General features: G+C 35.0%; 1 protein-coding gene across 4 annotated transcripts in view; it reads left to right on the top strand.

Annotated features, from left to right (window-relative positions):
• Positions 1-22,189, top strand: part of Sclt1 (sodium channel and clathrin linker 1) — a 170,375-nt gene that overhangs the window by 71,723 nt on the left and 76,463 nt on the right. For all 4 annotated transcript variants that reach the window (XM_005386718.2, XM_013515272.1, XM_013515273.1 and 1 more), the window contains one exon: positions 306-376. In XM_005386718.2, coding sequence (XP_005386775.1) covers positions 306-376 — 71 coding nt within the window. The remainder of the gene's footprint in view (positions 1-305; positions 377-22,189) is intronic.

The following is a 22,189-nucleotide window of genomic DNA, read 5'->3' on the forward strand; positions in this document are numbered from 1 at the left end:
TCTGTAGCAGAATGGAGCATTAATTCTGTGACACTTGCAGACTTCTGCATGGGAGATGAGCAAAACAGGATCAGGTGGCCAGAGAAAGCTGTAAGACACAGAAGGAGAGTGCAGGTAGTTTGAAGTGAAGCAGGTATCCATGCAAGTAAAGGTGAGAAAGGAAGGCCAGAGTGACATTTGTCTTCAAAAAAGGTAATCATGGTCATGGATCTCACCTCATCTTTTCTACTTATATGCTTTATGTTATTCTTTATAGTTTTCAATGTTCTAATCCTGAATTTTTTGGTTTTTCCCCCCTATTGCAGACTAACCAACACTTTCTGAAAACAGTAACTGAGCAAAATGTGGAAATGGAACAGCTTCGAAAACAACTTAGGTATTTTCAAAAATGAATTTTCTTAATTAGTGATTATTTTTCTTCAGAGGAACTGATGAAAACACAAATTTTCATGTGGATTTTTATCGTTCTCCTTTTTATTGGGCTCCTGTCAAAACCTTTTTGTACTTTGACCATCGAGCACAGGAAGAGACTGAAATCAAAATGGTTAGTAAGAAAGTAACTTTAACATGTGGAGGGATAGATATATCGTGAGGGTAAACCGTAGTGTGGACGTAGTATGGACAATAATCAGTTCTTAGAAAATAATTGTCCTACACATAGAAGCACAATTTTTTGTCCTTTGGGCTCCCAAGGAAACAGACCCTAAGAAAAGGACTCCAAAACTCATTGTTTCTTTAAGAGGTGATTTTGAGGAACTACAGTAGGAAAGTGGGAGAAGTGAGACAAGGAAGAGAAATCAGCCAATATAGATGGTTCTGAACCTGTGGTGGGATTACATCCCAGTAAAACCATCTTACATTGAAAATAGCCTAAGTCAAAAATGCATGTAACACACCTAATATGGAGTGGAATGGCTCACAGAACTCAGGAAAGCACTGTATTTATGGTTCCAGTATCATATAATGGACACAAATCAGTACTGGCCAAAAGAAAAAGCCTATAAGCCAGTGATGGCGATCCTTTTTTTAGAGATGACTGCTCAAACTGTAGCCCCAACACCTCCTTATTTATTGCAAAGTGCCAACATTGCGATTAAACCTGAATATTGAGGTTTTAGTGTAGAAAACAACTCATACATTAACATGTTTTGTCTTAAACAAGCAGCACATGTGCCAGAATGTTCTCCCCCCCTGCCTAGGGTGGTGTCTCAGAGGATGCAGAGCTTCCACATCCTGTACTAGTGGAACTGAGTTGTGTCACCATCCTAGCATAGCAGTGTGTTTACTGGGCACGAAGCTCACTCAGGCCTCTGTGTGCAGAGCTTTCACTAGTGTTTATTACAAGCATACCTTTGATTAGACCATTCCACAGCTTGAATTAAATCTCCAGCCCCCTCACTTCCTTAGAGATCGGGAGGTTGGACCTGTATCACGTGGCGCAAAGCCCCAGGCCTCTAATTACACAGCTGCTCTTTCCAGCGTGGCCAGCACCAATCCTGTAGCCATCTGGGGGCCAACCGTGACTCAGTGTAAGCTTAAGGAGAGTCCAATGTCTTAACATAAGTGATAAAAGTAATTTCGTCACTCAGGAAATACCAGGGGTTTAGAAGTTCTATCCTTGGCGTCTAGGGCAAAGTGTAGACAGATTATTATACAACTATGATACAACCCAAGAGAAAAATATCTCATGACCTTTAGTTTAGAGAAAACTATGATTAATTTTTAAGTATATAACTTAAGTTTGTGTGTATCTTTAAGTCTTTTAGTAAAAAATGAGATAACATAAACACTGTTTAATAGCTGAGTTTCCTCACTTATATGAAATATATATATATATATATCCATTTTGCAATGTTGGGGTTAATATTATCAGTTAACGTTGCATATGTGTGTGTGCTACATTTATTACTCAAATTATTACTTTCTGTCCACTGTTATTCCTATATCAGAATTAGTAGAATTCTGTTATTCCTATATCAGAATTAAGGACTGCCTATTTATTAACATTAGAATTAGAAAACATTACAGTAGTGAGTGTACAATAAACACCCCTAAGTTGTTAAATAATATTTTGTTGCTAATATTCATAATGTAAAAGTGAAACTTACCTGACTTAGAACATTTAAGTAATTAAAATCCACCTTGGTCACATTTTTTGTTATGTTTTTGAAATTTCCTTTAAATTATTTTATAGTAAAAACACTAGATGTTAAAGCAAAAACTGACCAATACAGGGCATGGTGGACAAATCTTTGTAAAAATATAGACTCACAATGACTGATAAACAAAAGCAAGTAATAAATAGAGGATGTGAATAATGTGATTAGCAATTTGTTACAGAAGGCATCTTAGCATTGAACTCATGCATTCTTCAATAATCATTTGGTTAACATTTACTATGTCCCAAGCTCTGATCTTGGTACATGGGTTACATCAATTCATGGTACAGTACAGTTATAGGATTTTTTCTTTTTATAATTTCTAGCAGAAGTAGACAGACAATAAAAGAATATAATATTCAAATAAAAGAAGTTAGGTAGTAAGAGTTACAGAATAGTGGAAAAGATCAGGGTAAGAAATTTTTGAATGCAGTTACACTTTTAAATAGAGTATTCAGAGTAATCCTTATTTATAGGTTAAAATTTGAATAAAAGTGTGAAAGATATAAATAAATTAGGTATACAATGGAGGGCAGTTTTGCAAGTAAAGAACTAGAAACTGCAGAGGAAAGAACACCAAGGAAGCTAGATGTGTGTTTGCTATTTCTGAGTAAGAAACCAGTCTAAAACTTTGTGGCTCACAGCAGTGCTTTGCTTTGATTATTATTTGGGAGACCCACAACGGATTTCCTTATCTGGGGCTGCGAGGCTGATATCTGCTGAACTTGCCTGTCTGTCTCCAGCCGTCCACTCGCGGGATGGTCTCGTAGGCTGCAGTGATGGCCAGCCTGTCTGGCGATTGGCACATCTTACCAGGACCACAATAAAAGTCTTTCTCCTTTGCTTGACTATGGCAAGGTCCCAAGAAAAACAAGAGAGCAAACGCCACAGGCAGATACTCCTTTAAGCCTCTGTTGAATCATGGTTATTAATACTCCACGGGAAAGCAGTTCATGTGGACAACCCAACTTCAAAACATGGAGAAAGAAATACTTGTCTTGAAGGAAGATTTTCAACTTCATATTGCAGAAGTGTAAATGTAGACGGGGAAGATTTGTGGCCATATTTACTCTTTCCTGCTAGTATCCCTGGAGCAGAGTGAGCAAGGAGAGAGTTACAGAGCATGAGACCAGAGCGGTTACGCAGGGTGACACACAGTGCAGGACCTTGTAGGGCGTTGTGAGGACTTCGGTTTTTGCTGTAGATGAAATGGGAATAGTTTTCAGCAGCAAATTGGCCTATCTGCCTTATATTTTCATGAGAACGTAGCTCTGCCAGCCATAATGAAAGTAGACGGTAGAGAGGCAAAGTAGAAGCAGGGAAACCGGTAAGGAGGCTAGTGCAGTAACCCAGGCTGATACCACACTGCCTTGACCCTGGTCGTAGCAGTGGGGTATGGTGAGGTGTGGCTGAATTCTGTATGTGTTATTTAATGTTTTCATGGTAGATGCTAGAAGGTTCCCTCATAGTTACATGGAGGCAACAGGGAGAGAGATACTAAGGCATCGAGGATGACACCAAGACTTTTCCTTGAGCAACTGGAAAAATGTTGCCATGGACTGAGAAGTCTGTGTCGTTTTCCTTATTGAGAAGTAAGGAAAAGGAGGATGAATCAGCAAAGAAGCTGGGAAGATACCAGTGAGATAAGAGGAAAACCAAGGGAAATATAGTGTCCTAAGAGCCAAATGAGGGAAGTATAGCAAGGAATGACCATTGAGTCACGTGCTGATGATTGATAAAGTAGAATTGAACATTGAAGTTAGCAAAGTGGAGGTTATGTTACTTCCCTAGGGCTCCTATCGCAAATTACCACAAAAGTGGCGACTTAAAATAATAGAAATGTATTCTCTTCTAATTCGAGATAGTATAAATATGAAATCTCAGCAGCAGGAACCTCTCTCTCTAAAGCTCAAGTGGAGAACTCTTTAGGGAAGACTCTTTCCTTGTGTCTCACAGCTTTACGTGGCCTGCAGTATTCCTCAGATTGTGGCAGCATAACTCCAATCTCTGCGTGTCTTTCTTCCTCTTATCTATGTTTCCTGTGTGCCTTCTCTTCTTATAAACATACAAGTCTTGTGATTTAGAGCCCACATCAAATCCAAAATGATTTTATCATGAGACCTTTCCTTTAATTAATCTGCAAAGACCATATTTTCAAATAAGGTTTTGAAAATAAGGTTTTGGAGGTGGGAGGAGTGCTGTTCAATGAACCACAGAGATCACTGTGATTTTGACAGAAGCACTGTAGAATCTACCTTCTTCTTTGTGTCTCTACAAAACATTAAAGAGCGTTCATTGCATTTGGGACTATAAAGCATAATTCTTAATTTTTAAGGGTTGATTTAACATAGACCTACAGTTTTCTAATGACAGTACTATTAGGTTATAAGTCAGTCACAAAGATATATCTAGATAATTACCATTTTTGGAATTTAAGAAGCATATTTATCCATAGCTTAACCATTTGGTACAATTCCAGTCAAAAACATAGTAAGATTTCTGTAGAATTTGAAAAGCTGACTCTAAAATTTATATAGATATATAAAAGGTCAAAAATAGATACACAGCTTTGAAGTGGAAGCACAAAATAGAGGAACTTCTTAAAACATAAAGATTTACTTTATGAAAAGGTAAAATTATGGTATTGGTATATGGTAGACAAGCTAAATGAAGTAGAGAGGGCAGAAACAGACACACACTAGCAGGAACTGTTGTATTTCCCAAACATGGCCACGAATCCTTCCTTTCTACTTTTATCTATGCCCTTCACAATTTTTGTGGCATCAAGAAGTAGCGTAGTAGAAGTGCTAATTTTCTGGCAAGTAGGATGTCATGCCAGATAGGCTAAACAATATATAGTACAAATTGAACTTACACACAATCTGAGCAGATTGATCAATAATTTATCGACTGTAGAAAGAAAATAGGGTTTAATGAGGTTTTTAATTATGGTATATATTTCTTTATTAAAAAACAATGAGCAGGAAGATAGAACAGTACTTTTGCCGTTCCACTCCTTCTGCTAAGTACAACTTAAAACCCTGGCCATTATATACAAAATAAACATAGGAAGACCTAGCTACCTGGAGAGCTAAGAAATGATACCATAGTGAATTCCTTCTTGTTTTTCTTTTATACCTCATGTACACCAGACTTGAAACTGAAGAGACTAGAAACCTGACAATATCACATGCACACCAAATAAAATCCCCAACCAAGATCTACTCTCTCAAGCCAAAGAAGTAGGAAAGGGCAGCCTAGCAGGGCAGAAAATTCTGAGACAATAACCTCTACTCCAGCCAAACAATACGGGAAAGTACTATAGTACCAACCCATGCCCATGAAGATGTGGAGGGGTAGCTGGGCATCTACTTAGCTGACAGTAGCAAGGAAGCCCCCTTCCCCTAAAGGAACAGCATCACAGTTAATGCATCAAAATAATACCTGAAATTCCCGGTTTTCTATAAAAAACTACTTATAATTCCAAGAATGAAGAAAGTTTCAACTGGAATGGAAAAAAAAACATGACAAAGAGGTTGAAACTATTTGACAAGGATTTTTACATAGCCACAATAAAACACATAAATGAGCAATCATGAACAACCTTGAAGCAAAAGAAAAAACAGAAATTCCCAACTAAAAAGTGAGAAGTCTCAAAGAAACTGAAGATTCAGAGAATAACTACAAAGAAAATTTAGAATGACTACACTTGTTTGGAAGGGTTCAATTCTCTAATAAGAATGTCTTCCCAAATCTTTACAATTCAAACTAGTATAATTTATGTTAAAATTATACTAGTTTGTTCATGTGTTACTTATTTGTGTCTGTATATGAGAGAGATTTGATAGTATAATCCCAACATGATAAAATAGTAAAATGTCAGTTACCTATCTATTGTGTAGAAAAATAACAAACAAAATTACCAGAGTAATTACCAGAGTGATTTTAGCAAAATAGATTGAAATAAAAAGTATGTATAGAAGTTTGTCATATGACAGAGTTGGCATTATAAATGAATAAGGAAAGAGTTTTGTTAGGAGTGATTATTATGTATCAGATAAAAATTGTAAAAATTTTTTCACATTTAATATTTATATAGTTTTTAGGATTATCTAAATGTGAAAAACGAAATTTTAAAAACTCTTGAAGATATCAGAGAATCTTTTTCAACATTGTGCTAAGGAGAGGCGTTTTTAATTTTTAAATTAAATTTATTTTAAGTAGTATATAAAAATTATACATATTATGGAATAACATTTTTGTTTCATTGGATGCATACATTGTATATGTGGAAGTATTTCTTATCAGGATTTACATACTAGCCCAATAGGAATAGATTATATATTTGATTATATTAAAATATAAAATTTGTTAAATAGCATATCAAAAAAAGGGGTGAACCAGTCTAATACAAGACATTTGCAATGCATTCAACCAACAGCATATTATTATTGAGGATTCACTAACTAAGCATCAGTTGGAATAAATAAAAACCCATAGAAAATTGGCCTAAGACTGTGAACACACATTTCAAAAATCATAGCAGGCCAGGTGTAGCAGCACGCACCTATAATCCTAGTGCTCAAGAGGCTGAGGCAGGAGGATTGCCCTTAGTTCAAGGCTACTCAGGACTACATAGAGAGACCCTGTCTCAGAAAATAAACAAAAAACTAACTCCAAGTAAAGGTCTGCCATTCCTGGAAATGTTATTAGCAGTTATAGCAGTCAGGAAACTACAAGTTAAAACAATCTGATACACATTGAACATTCCTTATCTAAAATGCTAGGGACTGGGGCTGGGGATTTAGTTCAGTGGCAAAAGCGCCTGCCTGGCAAGCGCAAGGTCGTGAGTGTGATTCCTGGTACCAGAAGAAAAACAAAAACAAACAAAAAATAAAAAATAAAATAAAATCCTAGGGACCAGAAGAGTTACATATTTTGTATTTTTTTCAAATTCTGACATATTTGTGTTTCTGCAGTGAGCTTTTTTAGGATGAGACCCAGTCTAACATGAAATTCATATGTATTTTACATATACCTCACACACATAGCCTGAAGGTAATTTTATATACAGAGTTTAAAAGTTCACCTAAGTTTTGACTGTGAATTGTCACTTGAGGTCAGGTGTGAAACTTGCTACTTGTGGTGTCATGTCAGTGTCCAAAAAGTTTTCGGTTTTGGAGTGTTTCAGATTTCATATTTTTGGATTAGGGGTACTCAACATCACACTATTTCACACTCAGTAATCAGTGTCAAAAAACAAAGTTGAATGTAAGAACAAGGTATAAAGGATTATAGTATGATGCAGTTTATATATATTTCAGATGATTATGGATATATATTTTAGCTATAGATATCCATAATCGGTGTACATATAGTAAAAGAATAAAATGTATATATTGTATATATGTGTATGTTTGTACAGAGTAAAGTAATAACATTTCTAGGAATGGCAGACCTTACTTGGAGTTAGATGTTGTCTCTGGAGAGTGAAGCTGTTGGTATGAGTAGGGAATTGAAAGCAGCGAAGATGTCTGTCACTAGGGGAATGGTTAGGCAAAATATGGAAATTACATCTGTGGAAAACTATGCATTATTCACAAACGTGATTATACGTAAAGGTACAGTTATAGCAACATATATACAGGTAAAAAGTAATTTTATTTTAAAATATATGAATCTTTAACATCAAAACACATATATGCAATAACAATAGGTATTTTATCACATGCCGTATATCCAAAGATTGTATCACATTTTAATATGCAGTTACAAAATGGGGGAGAGTAAAAGGGAGATTGGGAAACAAAAAATAAGTAAGAACAGTCTTTTGCAGCTAATGATAATGAGTCATGGGATAATGTGGTTAACTCAACTCAGTATTCAAGGCTCAGAAAAGAGTACATAGATAGAAAATAAGAATGTAAGATTTGTAGCATATGTAATTAAGTCAGAATGCAGAGGTCCTAGTAGGAAAACAAATAAGGAGATTGGTTCATAAAGATCTATAATCATATTATGATAATGGAAGTAAAAAATAAAGTGCAGATAAAAATTTTGTATAGGAAAAATGGGCAGAATTTGGTGATACTAGGTCAAGGGTCAGAAAAAAAACGGGATTTTATTTCCTGGGTGATGTTTTAATAATTACCTAATTTAACATTTCTAACTTTATAAAAGAGGCCAAATTGAACAAAAGATTAGAAAGTTTGTCTTCCGAAGGGTTGCACAACAAACCCATAGAAAAGCCAAATTAGAACTCACCAAACATCTTTTAACTGCTAACCTAGTGAGCTTCTAAGCCTGGCTCTTTGACAGTATTCACAGCAATAAGGAAGTCAGAAATGAGAGTTGATTGAGAAAGGAAGGATTATGTGTGGATACGTTGATTTTTGACATCTGTGTGGAAGATTCATTTGGCTTGTGGACATTTGGCCTAAAGTTTATAAATTGAGATAAATAAATTTAGATTGATAAAGCAAGTTGTGGTTTTCTAAAGCCCAAGAGGCCCTAAGTATTGAGTTGTCCATGAGCAATTTTGCCATAATATTTACTGACAGTATTCCATAGCTTAACATTAAGCAGTTCAGGGTTGTATACATAAAACTATGCTTGCTTTTCCTGCCACAGATTTGAAGGAACATAAGGATAAGCAGATGCTTCTTTTAGAGAAAAGGGTGTTGCTTTCAGATTTGACAGATTCTGAATGATGGGCATATTGACATTACCAGAATTTAGGTTATAAGATGCTCTGTGTCACTATGCCAAGAATAACTAAATTAGAAACTCTTTAAGCACAAGTTTGTACTTACACTGAAATGTATTAGTTTCATTTGTTGTCTGATAATGTGTAAAAAATTAAAATCGTGTGAATTTATATTTAAAGCTTTTATCATTTTCCTTTTTGAGAGATTTTGGTGATACCTTGTCAAAGCAGATAAAATTCCTTGGCCTATTTTCTTAAGAACCTTCATTCATCTCTTCATGGAGGCTTCCCCTACCCTCCAGCTATGTAAAAACTGCTCGAAGTAGTCACTTTGCTGTTTCTTAGAAAAGATCTTTTTGGTTCCTACCTTTTGCCCTTAATTATTATTGTTTCTTAGAAAATGCTTAATTTTTTAAACCCAGTTAAAACTTGCCTTCTATAGGATGACTTCTCTCTCATTTATTTGTACCAGATTTTTATTATTCTTTTCTAGTGGATCCTGGAGTACTTAATCATTTAACCTGAGATTTCCTGCTATTTTTCTTTGGGTACTTTTTCATTCTATATGTTGTTTTATACTGTATGTCCACTTAAGTTGTGGAAACAATTCTTTTTTCAAGAATTGAAAGATACATCATGTGTCCTCGGATTTTACAACTGCCTTGTGAAGCCTTAGAAGGAAAGGATTGTCATTTGTGTATATCCTTTAGCAAAAACCAGTGCTATCTTTATAAAAGGATGCACTGTAAAGATTGACTAAAGTATTTGCATAGGGATCCATATTAACTTCTTACCAGAGTGGCATCATCAGAATATTTGCTCATAATCATTTTAGCTGGGAAGGAATGGTCTTATTAACAGACATATGAAGAATATGTAGCTTGCCCATCAATTTGTAGTTATTGAGAACTTAAAAATGTACAGGTGCTGGGGATAGAAACAGTCTTTTAAGTTTATGTATGATACAACATGATAGCCTTTGAAGTGTTTTAATTTGACCCATTCTGTCTCATGTACACTTTGATGGCTTCAGCAGTCTGGGTGAGAATGAGATCCCATTAAATTTTTCTAGCTCAGAATTCCCTTGATTATACCCACCCAAGTGGCTCAGAGCCACTAGAAAAATAGAAGACTCTAAACTGAGCTTATGACGGAAACTCCTGAATCTGTTCTCTGTATTTGTGAATGGTACCCTCCAATACCTGATTCAGGAAACATCACAAATTCTTTTCCCCCAACCCTACCGTATAAATTCCCTCAGATCCTTCACTCCTCCATCATTACATTACTGTTTTTAGTCCTTCACATCTGAGCCAAGGCAGTAACCTGCAATTGCTTCCTCCTGTCTTCCTTATTCATACTGTCACCAAAGTGATCTTTCTAAAATAACATCGATCATATCACTTCCCCTCAATGGCTGCTAAATGCCTACATGATATAATCCAAATTACTCTTCATGATACAAGTTCTTCTGTGACCTGAACTCTAGCTACTTACTCTTTATCTTGTCACTCCTTATTTTAATTTTGTGAACTATGTTTAGTTTTACAAACAAACCATGCTACTTCATAACAGTGCTCACTTTGTATAGGCTTCCTAAAATGCTACCCTCATAAGTATCCTCTCAATTTTAAAAGATCAGCTCAAGTGTTGAACATATTCTAGACATCTTTCTGAGTATGTTCCTTCCTGCCCAGGGAGAACCAACCATACCTTTTTCAGTTGCACCTCAGCTGTACACTACATACGCATCTATCATGGCATTTTTGAAGTCTTACTGTACTTAACTGTTTACTACTCAGTCTTCTTTCATTAAACTCCACAGCAGATGTTCAAAAAAATATTGTTGAGTGATTAAGTCGGTTAATTAAATAACTGATTAAATTGCACTTCATTAAAGAGTTGAAGCTAACTAATTTTTTAAAGTTTTTTATTTGTGTCCTTTGCTCTTTGATCTTTCAGAGGCACAATTATTTTCTTGCTGTCATTATTTAGAAAATTATAGTTTCTGTTCTCCAGCTGTATGGCTATGCACACCTGAAAAAAGTCATTTTAAATACAATGAACAGAAACTTTGCATTAAACAGTATTAATTATGACTTCAGCCTTTAAGCTAAATAGACTTTTATATCTGTTTTTATTACCAGTAATCTCAAACTTTCAATGAATGAGTCATTTACTTTTTTATGCTTTGTGCTATTTGTAACTATGAAGTAAAACCCAAAAAGACTTTAAACTGTGATAATGAAATGATTTATATAAGTAAATGATTTTACTGAAGAACATAAAGAGCTGGTGTGATAGGAATGTAATTCTTGATATCATTCTATCATTTTGAATGCAAGAGGTGAATTATGTAAATCAAAGTTTATGTATATTCATTGTGTTAATTTATAATTTTTTATAAATGTACACTTTTCCTCTAAAAATGTTGTATGTGCCAATAATTTTTATATACTTATCTTTTTAAATGTACTTCTGCCAGGTCATACTTTTATTTTAGCTGAATAACAGATTTTTCTCAGCTGTTTCATGTTCTAATTTGAATAATATTGTGCCTTCTATTATAAAAATTCTATGGAAATCTGGAATTCATGGATCACTAGTTTTGATTCATAGTCTCTTGGAAACTATCCCATGTGAGAAATGGCCCTGAGCAGCTGTGCTTAGTCATAGAATTGCCAGATCATTCTTTATGTGTTGGCAGCTAGTATTCTGAGTGTAGAAAACAGGTTTTAAGATAATAAATAACAATTTGCTGTCATTTTCCTATCTCTTCACAGTTTTACTTCAATGTTATTTAAATAATACTTATAGTCATCCCTCATTGAAAAATGCTTATATTCTTTCTCTCTTACTCTTTAAAAGACTGAAATAAGAATATTATTCTTTACTTCTAAAATACATCAGCCAAGCTGGGCATGGTGGTGCATACCTATAATCCCAGCACTGGAAAGAGTGAGGCAGGAGGATCGCTGCAAGTTGAAGGCCAGCCTGCACTACATAGTGAGACACTATCTAAAAACAACCCCCCAAAAAACAATTAAAAATAAAATAATAGGGGGCTGGGGATTTAGCTCAGCAGCACAGCACCTGCCTGGCAAGTGTGAGGACGTGAGTTCAATTCCCGGTACTGGAAAAATACCAAAACCAAAAAAAATTAAAATAATAAAAAATAAAAATAAAATAATAAAATACATTGGCGGAGAGTAGAGAATGAGCTACAGCTAATAAATATTAAGAGTTCTTGTTTTAGGGATTAAACAAGAATAAAACAAATCCATAACATCATTGTTCTAATAGTAGATCACTGTTTTTTCATAATGTTTTCATTGATATTTATACCTTTTTTGTAAATACCTTGCATCTGTGTATCTAACCTAAAATTGTGCTTCTGCATGGTATGAAGAGCATAAACTCTGAACTCAGCTCTAGTTTTATATTCTGACTCTGCCATCATCCTAGTCCATGTGGTATAATAAAATGCCACAGATTGGTATACCGGTTGTAAAGAACAGAAACCTACTTCTTCACAGTTCTGGAGGCAGGAGGCTCACAATCGAGAGAGTAGTAGATTCAGTGTTACTTTATTCATCGTTGTCACATTCTAGCCATGTCTTCACTTGGTGGACGAGACAAACAAAGTCCTTGAGCCTCTTTCGTAAAGTCACTAGTAGCATTATGTAAGGATCTGTAGTTGTGACCTGTTCACCTCCCCAGAGGCCCCACCTGCTAATACTATCACATTTCAGATTTGTCTTCCTGTGGGATTCCAACGTGTACATTTGGGAAGGACAGAGGTATTCAAACCTTAACAGCCACTTATTGGACAATTGACTTAGGCAGGTTGCTTAACTGCATGAACTTCAGGTTCCTTCTCTCTATAATGGAAATAAAATAACCTTCCTTGCAGTTTGCAATGTACTGTAGTATTATTTTTACCCACTTCTGCCCTCCTTTGATATCCAGCCTGTGTAGATAGGAATTCCAAATTCTGTTTCTCCTTGTATCTTGTTCCATAAATTATAGTCTTTCTGTCTTTAAATTTTAGGTTCTCTTTGACAGAATTCTTTGAAGATCTCTGATGTACAGACCACCGCCGTGCCTTCTCAGATTACTACAGGTTTCACCTTGTACTTTGAAATTGCTTTGGAGAATCTCTGTTTGCTGTATTCACTCTGGGATTTCTTTCAGTGCAAATATGGCCCTACCTCTGTTTTCTTTTCCTCAGGATTATTAGTATCTTTTTCTTCCTTAAAACAAAATTCACAATATTCCTTGGTTGTTGATTCTCCTCAATAGGTAATTTTTTCCTTTTTTGTACATTACTAGGCACTATGTATTTCTGCCTTCATTTCTTTCTGACCTATTCTTTACTTTCTCATCTGCTTTTCCTACCTAGTAAAAATAGGCATTTCTTAAATTTGTAACCATGTTACTCAGTCCTTCCCTTAGAATATCATATCTACTATATCCAAGTTAAACTTCCATCTCTGTAGGGTTCCCATGTATATATACATCTGGCCTTGAGCACCTTGTTCCCCTCCATACTGAACTGCTAGCTCTGTGGTTTTCAAACTTCATATTTTTTTAATAGCAAACCCCTTTTAACATTTTTTAAAAATCTTATCTATTGACTCAAACTATATATCATGAAAAAATAGAACTGCTTGAAGGAGTGAGGGTCTTCTCCATCTTAGTAACGAATCATCAAAACTAGAAATTTTGCTGGATTTTTCTCTTTTTACTCCCCCCATCATATTGGCTTGAATCCATAGTGTCATAAATCAGATCATCACCATTACCACTTCTACCCCAAATCGTCATCTCTTGTGGGCAGTTGCCTCCAGATTGCTTGACTTGTAGGTTATGGCCATTGACACTGTAGACTTCATGGTCTTTACAGTCTTTTCCTTACCTTCCCTAAATAAGCCCCACTTTCCTATCTTTGTAGTTGTGTTTATCTTGTTCCTGCCTGAAGCTTTCTGTTCATCTTTCCTTGTGAGTAATAATTCCTCTGCCAGTTCTTAAATACCTCCTACTTCAATATTCACTCAGCTAAATGCAAATATAATTACATAATGCTTTACTTTACTCTTTTATGTTGTTTAGACTGTCCTTTGTGGCCCTCCTAAAGACTACTGTATCTTACTTCCTGTGTGTGATTTGTACCACCTCACCTAGTGTCTCAAACATTGCAGAAATACAGTAAACATGTTTTTATTTCATGGAATGAAAGCTTATTTATTTTTTATTAATTACAAAATTTTTATTAGTATACGTTTGCAGTACAGTGACTATAGTCACCATGGGAAGTTGTTATATGTATATAACATATCTTAATTCTTTTTTCTTCCCCTTCCTTTCGCCTCTGCCCATCTCTATGTACATTTTGTAAGAGATTTGGTTAGCAGGTTAACAATGGCTGTGAATTAATATTTTCTCCATTTTATCAGTGTTTGCAAAAGTTACCTAACTCCAAAACATTTAAATCGTTTGCAAAAAAAATGCGCATAGTGCATTATTTTGTAAAAATCTAAGATAGTGGCTGTAAATTATAATCACCTTTAGAGATTCTGAAAAACAGAGAACAGATTTCTGTGTAAATCTCACATAGAGCCTTTCCCTAGATAGTTGCAAAATGCCTATGCACTTATGGGAATAAGCTCACTCACACACATAGGAAGTTTAGAGAACTACTGTTGGTATTAGAGAAAATTATATTCTGACATAGAATTTTAAATTACTTTACATTGTATATAAATTTAATTAAATTGTGTACAGACTGTAAACAAATGAACTCTTTAAAGACTGAAGAACTAGTTTTAAACTTTTGCTTGCTCAGTATATAGATTTTTAATATCCATTGCTCTTTAAGTTTTTTAAGACTTCTGTCTTTGAATAGGTTCGATCAATAAACAGTAAAGATTAGTAAAGAAAAAAATGAAAATAAAACTTTTGCCATTTTAACTACTAAGTCAGTTTCTAGGCAGTAGTAATTTTGCAAACTTAGAACTTTGTCTGAAATTATGTTTGAGAATTATCTTGTTTTTAAATATAAATGATTGGTTTTCTTATACTGCCTAATTACAAAAGTACTTATTAAAAGACCTAACATATGCATTTTTCTTTTAAATAGTAAAAAATTTGAGAATACATATCAGTAAAAACTAAGATTTATTTCTCTCAGAATGTTAATGATTTTTATTTTTAAAAACATTAAAATTTCTGGAATTCACATGATACATACCAGAAGCACTAAGCATAAAAAATTAAATGACTATCACACATTGGAGCATTGAGATTATTAGTGATAAAAACAGACCTAAAAGTCAATATAGCTTAAAGCCTGGACCCTTAGTTAATATCTTTTAATGCAAAGCTTTCTGTTATGATATGATATGAGAGTGCAAGAAGAACAGATGAAAAATTATCTTGAAATAGACTGATTTGTTTAATGTTAAATCCCAAAAGGGTATTGATCATTAAAACATTTACATTTCTAAGTAGAAATATCAAATCTAGAATTATGTTCTATCCTTTATGTTATACTTCATTGTACTTTGCTTATCAGAGTAAAATTTTGTTTTCTAAAGATGTAATTCAGATCTCTTTAATGTTATAAGTAGTGAAAAATGCATTAATGAAAAATCACACTTAAATAATAAGGAAGCATATCTAAAAATGAAATAATATCCTTTTAAAAATATTTATTTGGAGAAAAATAAATTACTTTGGTAGTTATAGCTTTACTGTATCAAGTTGTTTTTCTAAACCAAAAGCTTTTTAACTTGCATAAAATTATATATACAAACAGACATATCAAAAACATTTGTATGTAGATATATATATATATTCACTAGAATTCCTTCATAAAACAAAATCAGGATTATCTTTACTGGTTCTTCCAAAGATTTCACCAATTCAGATATTTATCAGAATATCACAAAGCCACACAGAACATACTTACATAATAAGGCTTCTATTTAAAGGCAATAGATGTTATAACAAAGACTATAAGCCAGCACAGGGGATCTAAGCAGCCCCCAATATTTATTCATACGCAGACATGCTTTGTCTCCAGATCTGTGTAATGAATCATGAGTTTAGGAGAACTCTGAGCAGAAGTTCCTATCAGCAACGCCTCAACCCACAGTACATGGCCTAGCCTGGCTGTCTAGTTTTGCCAGGTAAAAATCATCAGTAAGCAAATCAGTTTTGGAAGTTTCCAGGAGACATCCAAACTTTAAACAACACATCATAAATCTCATTGCTTATTTATTGAATAAAAGTCAGTGCCAGACATTCAGGTATCACCAGAGCTCTTCCAGTCAAACTGTAAATAAACTCTGTGCTGAATAGTTCCTGACAAGTTAATCTAATAAAAAATAGGTGATACAGCTATAATTGCATAACCTACAGCTACATTTATAAAGTGCTTTAATATGCATTAACTTACTCAGACTTTATGATAATTCTGTGAGCTACATGGAAAAATTGTTTTTATTTCCATTTAACAGACACCAATACTGAGACTCAGAGAGCTCTAGTGATTGGCTCAGTTCACATAGCTTTTATAGGATAAACAGGCCTTCTGACTTGTATTCTAGTATTTTCCTTTCAATATTTCACATCTGAACTAGATATTAAAACCTGTTTACTTATTTGCTAACTATCCGGGAACAATGTGGGAATGAATATGTAATACTATTACTTATTCCCCACAGAAAAAACATAGTATTTGTTTTTCATTTTTTGTTTGTTGTATTTGTTTTGTTTGCAGTATTGAACCTAGGGCATTACACAAGCTCTGTGCCACAGAGCTACTTTCCCAGCACTGGATTTTTTGCCTGTTAATGACTTACAAATTAGGCCTAAATGCAGTGCCTGTGTTATGGGGGGGGGGGTGCTATTTACTTATATGGTAAAAGATTCCTGTTCAAAGAAATATGAGATAATAATTATTAGGAAGAATGGTTTGCAAAATTAGTATTACAGGGTTTTCACCCATGCATAGTCAAATTGAATGTGTGAAATCTATGTAAAATATCAAGATACAGTTGTGCCTATGGGCAGTGTTCTCTCTCCCTCTTTCTCCTTTCCTTTCCTTTTACCTGCTCTTAAATTCATTCATGGTACATTTTCTTATCTGCTATGTCCTAGGAAGTGTGTTATCTTTTGCGAGTTAAAAATTAATAAGATGTGATCTTTGTATTTAATTATCTTACATTCTATTTTTATGAACTCATAATCCTACAAGGAAGAATCCGTATAGTACTGATCACAAGAGTGTGATTTAATAATGTGCAAAATATTATATATAATAAAGATTGTAATTGTAGGCTCTTTTTCTAGAGAAACTAGTGAAAAGTTGAGATGGGGAGTCTTTTGAAGTAGGTCAAATTTTAGGAATTTGTCAGAAAAAGAGGGAAGAGACTCGTCCAATCAAATATGTGAAAAAATGTGTTTATGAAACAGTGGGTTAGTATTTGCGTAGTCTCTTGCACATGAAATGTGAATTACTTGGGAGGAAATTGTTAGAAGATGAGACTCTTTGGGGCTAGGAGACAACTGATCCTATACGCTATATGGAGGAATATAGACTTTATGGCAAAAACAAAATTAAAACTTTTTCCAGGTTGACTGGGGGCCAGAAATCATTTTTAACAGGAATTTTTATGACTAGGTAACTTTTTTTGTCCATGTAAGATGTGTTATAAAGAATTTAAAGAATAGTTCTGAGAAGTAATGTTGGAGCTAAAGACTGAGCCATAGAAATGAAAATAGAATGCATGATTCAGAGATAGTTTACAAGTTGACTCTTTGGAAAAGTTGGATGGAAATCAGGAAAGAATCTATTATAGAATTTTGGTCTCAGTAGGTAACCTAATTAGACATAAGGTTTTGAGATACTGTGTGGTCACTTGAATTGCATCACTACTTACTGACAGAACTGGATCCCAGCTCTTTGCATTTCGCTTCCTCTGTGTCTCAGCAAAATTGTTTCCCTTGATTATGCTATCAGTTTACATTTGCTTACAGTGCATAGCGCACTTGAATGTACACTATCTATTTTGGCTTGTTCAGAACAAGTAATATTATTTCCTTTCTGAAGGTAGGAAAACATAGTATTGAACCGTGTACTCAGAGTTTTCTCAGCTTTATCATCGCCGTGTAAATTAAGCGTTTCCTTTTAAAATATATAGGATTAAGAGTTTCCTTTTAAAATATATAGGATTTTATAACTGATAGTTTAATGTATTAAGTTATATAGTAGATGTGCTCCAGAAATTACCTCCAAGTTTAAAAATTTTTTTACAGCTGGATGTGGTAGTTCATGCCTGTGATAGCAGCACTCTGGAGGCTGAGGCAGGAGGGTCGCTGAGAGTTCAAAGCCAGCCTGGGCTGCAGAGTTAGTTCAAGGCCAGCCTGAACTACATAGTGAGATCCTATCTGAAAAAAAATAGTAGATTTTACATATATCAGTATAAATGGTTTTGCTTTTGTTCTTTTCTCATCTAGTGAATCTTGTCAAGTGAAAAAAATATTTTTATTTTATAATTTTTATAATCGATTTATTTAAAGCAAAGCATTTTCCTAAATGCTTAATCACAAAATATTATGAGGACCATTTTTTGGTAGACAGTATATAACAGTGGATTCTGTTTAAACAACAGTTTCATCCCTTACTGTAAAACCTTCGGTATTTGGTAAGCCTTTGTCAACCTCACTCACCTCAGCTTCAGTATGATATAATTATAATACATAATTCACATTTACCATGAGTGTTGAGATGATTACAAAACATTTATAACAGTTCCCAGCACTTAATAACTACCTGGTACTGTTAGCTATTATTAAATGGTTTTTGCTATTGTTTTATGCTAATAATGTAGTTATAAATACTGTTAAAGAGTCAAAAGGAAATGAATTAACATTTACTTGTAAATTTTGGATTAAGTAATTTCTGTGAGTTCAGTGGCACTGATATGATTTTCATTTTAAAACAGTCATAAAATATAATTAAGAAATAAAATAGAATAGTTTTTAAGCTAATTTTTTTCCTAGAAATATATTCTTTATATAATCAGTGATCTAGATCTATACTTAGTGATTAATTAGTAAATTAAAATATTTTTCTGGTTTAGACAGTCTTATATTGTTCTGAAAGCATTTCCTCTGAGAGATCAAGATGTTGGAACTTACTTGATTTTGTTAGAATATCCAAATTTGTCTATTTCGTTGCACTGTACTGTTGTAACAGGACAGTCTCTGAGAAGGGAAATACAGTATTATCATATAGTGACCATTTTAATTTATTATGGTAAGGATTTATATAATATCTACTTCAGTGTTCAAGAAATGATAAAGGTATTAAAGCTTCCATTTTTATAGAAAGGCCAATCAATAATATTTTTCTAACTCTATAAATTCAAGAAATTATAGATATAACTATTCTACACAGCACACTGAAATACTTGCTAGTAATTTCTAAAAATGATCAAGTTCTTTGCTGCAAGGAAATATTTTGCAATATTTATATCTTAACCACTTAACAGTTTACCCAGAGTATCACTCCAGCAGTACATTTGTTTATGTACTATCCTGAGGGTCACTCAAGTAGGTGTCATTTCAAAGAGTCAATTCTTATTTGCACAAGATATACTCATACATCTGTTTGTTTTATATCAACTATTTTTTGTATATATTTTTATTTAGAACATTATATTTGCCTTTGACGTTTGTTTCTAGTGAAATCTAGTAAGTTCTGGTTTTTTTCTTTTACTAATTTGTGTTTATTATATTCATAAAAAAAGACCTATAATTTTTGTGCCATAATCTATAAAAGTCTTATCATAAGTACATTGGATGCAACTTTTATACTTCTCCAGAACTCAGCGATAAAAAAGTAGACATATTTGGGACACTGAGACTGAATAGGAAGGAAGTGCCAAAAGATCCGTGAAAGAAAAAGTAGAAAAGGAAAAAATGTTAGCACATTAGAAAGGAAAAGTCTGTCTTATGAAATTGAAAGACAGAAAAGATGTCTCTTTATTATCCTATTCCTAATACAGAATGATAAAACTTGAAATGAAGAAACAAAACTAAAAAAATTCCAGTAGTGGTCAGTGATTATAATAATTCTATGGATGGTGTTAATAGAGTTGACGAACATTTAACCAGGCTTCTGTCTTAGTTACTTTTCTCTCATTGCTGGCACAAAATACCTGACACCCAAAACTAAGGAAGTAAGGGTTTATTTAGCTCACAGTTTGTGGAGGTTTCAGTCCGTACTCAGCTGGGTCCAAGGCAGAGTGGCACATGGCAGAAGACAACAGTTCATGGTGGTGGGAAACAGCAAAAGCAACAAGAGCAAAAAGAGAGGAGCAGGGAGCAAGCCTTTTTCCCTCCCTTATATTGTATGCAGGCTACCCACTCTAGGGTGGGTGTAGCACTCATAATCCCAGCAATGGACCATGAATCAAGCAAAAACTAGGAGACTGTGCCATGATTGCATGAGGCTGTGGGGGGACAACTAGACACAAACCATAACATCTGCCCCTGTCCCCCAAAGACTCATCCCTTTGTGTGAAAGGTATTTTAGTTCATCTCTAACAATTGCCAAAGTCCTAACAGTTTCACCATTGCTAAAAAGTCCAAGTCCCAAGTCTTCTCCAAAATGTAAGGCAAACTCTTATCTGTGAACTCCTGTATAAATGAAAAGTTAAACACTTTCAACATTCAGTGGCACAAGATAAACAGTACCATTCCAAAAGGTGCAAACAGAAATACAAAGTACTGAGACCAAAACAAGTCCAAAATCTAGCAGGGCAAACATTAAGTCCTGTAGTTCCATGTGCAGCATGTGAGGCAATCTGTCGCAAAATGTGACCTCCATGTGGCTCCACCTTTATGGCACTTCTGGTAGTTGTAGCTCCTATGGCTTCTCTCTTAGGCCTGCTTTGTTCCCTCCTTGCAGCTTTCCTTAGACAATCCACATTCCTGGCTTCTTAAAACTTCTGGGATCTCCACTGCACCTTTGACTTCACACTCATAACTTCATGCACTGCCTTCTCAGAGGCACACTGCTGGCCTCCCAGGCCTCTTCTGAAATCTGAGTGGAAGCCTTCTTAACCTCAGCACCCTTGCATTCTGTGTGCACCTAAAACCAGTACCACGTGGATGATGCCAAGGTCCACTGACAGCTGAAGCAGTAGCCAGGCTTTCTTCTCTCTTGTTTGTAGGGCTCAAGTGCCTGGATTGCTGAGCACTCTGAACCTGATTCTGAGGGACAAATTTTCTATGCCACAGCCATCCTGGAACCTGGCGCAGCTGTCACCATTCTGGAACATGGTGCTCTGCAGCTTTCTCCTCAAAGCAAAATCTTTCATTTTTGCAGATTTGAGACTGCAGAGGGTGGAAACTTGCTGCTTATTGTGATGCCCTCAGGCCATCTTTTATGTTCTCCTGTTCCTTCTCAGCAGTCAGCATCTCCTAAACTCTATCTTTGCAGTCCACAGCTTTACTGGCGCTTCCCTTCTGGCTAAATTTAAGACATTTTAAATCATCCTTCTGGGCTCTTTGCTCTTGATTGGCAACATAAATCTGGCTAAAAGCCCCCAATAATAGCCATGCCCCTACCTCAACATCCGACTGCCTTGAAATTTCTTCTGCCAGATTAATTAGTTGGCCACCCTTAATCTCACTGTCAGGCAAAGTCTCTGGACATGTGCAAAATCAGACAAACTTTTTGCCAAACCATAACATGCACCATCTGGAGTCCAACAGCCAATGCAGCCCTTCCCAGCAAAAACCTCTGAAGCCCGATCTTTATGGGCAGGATTTCTGTCAGTCTTGTAGTCTTCTGAGCTCTGACCTGAATCTCCCATACAGAACAGCCTAAGGCATTCAAACTGTACTCTTTCAGGTGACATCTCCGAGCCTTTCCAAACTCTTCCCACAAGCCATTCCGAAAGGCTCTTGAACCACATGGTCAGGTATAGTCACAACAATGATCTTATTCCTGTGGTACCAATTTCTGTCTTGGTTACTTTTCTCTCATTGCAACACCCAAAACTAAGGAAGTAAGGGTTTATTTAGCTCACAGTTTGTGGAGATTTCAGTCCATATTCAGCTGGCTCCAAGGCACACTGGCACATGGAAGAGGACAACTGTTTATGGTGACAGAAAACAGCAAAAGCAACGAGCAAAAAGGGAGGAGCAGGAGCAAGCTTCTTTCCCTCCCTTATATTGTATGCAGACTACCTGCTGCAGGGTGGGTGTGACACTCATACCCATAATCCCAGCATTGGACCATGAATCA

This window comes from Chinchilla lanigera, unplaced genomic scaffold, assembly GCF_000276665.1.
Source record: "Chinchilla lanigera isolate Chin_1 unplaced genomic scaffold, ChiLan1.0 scaffold00027, whole genome shotgun sequence".
NCBI classification, from domain to species: Eukaryota; Metazoa; Chordata; class Mammalia; order Rodentia; family Chinchillidae; genus Chinchilla; species Chinchilla lanigera.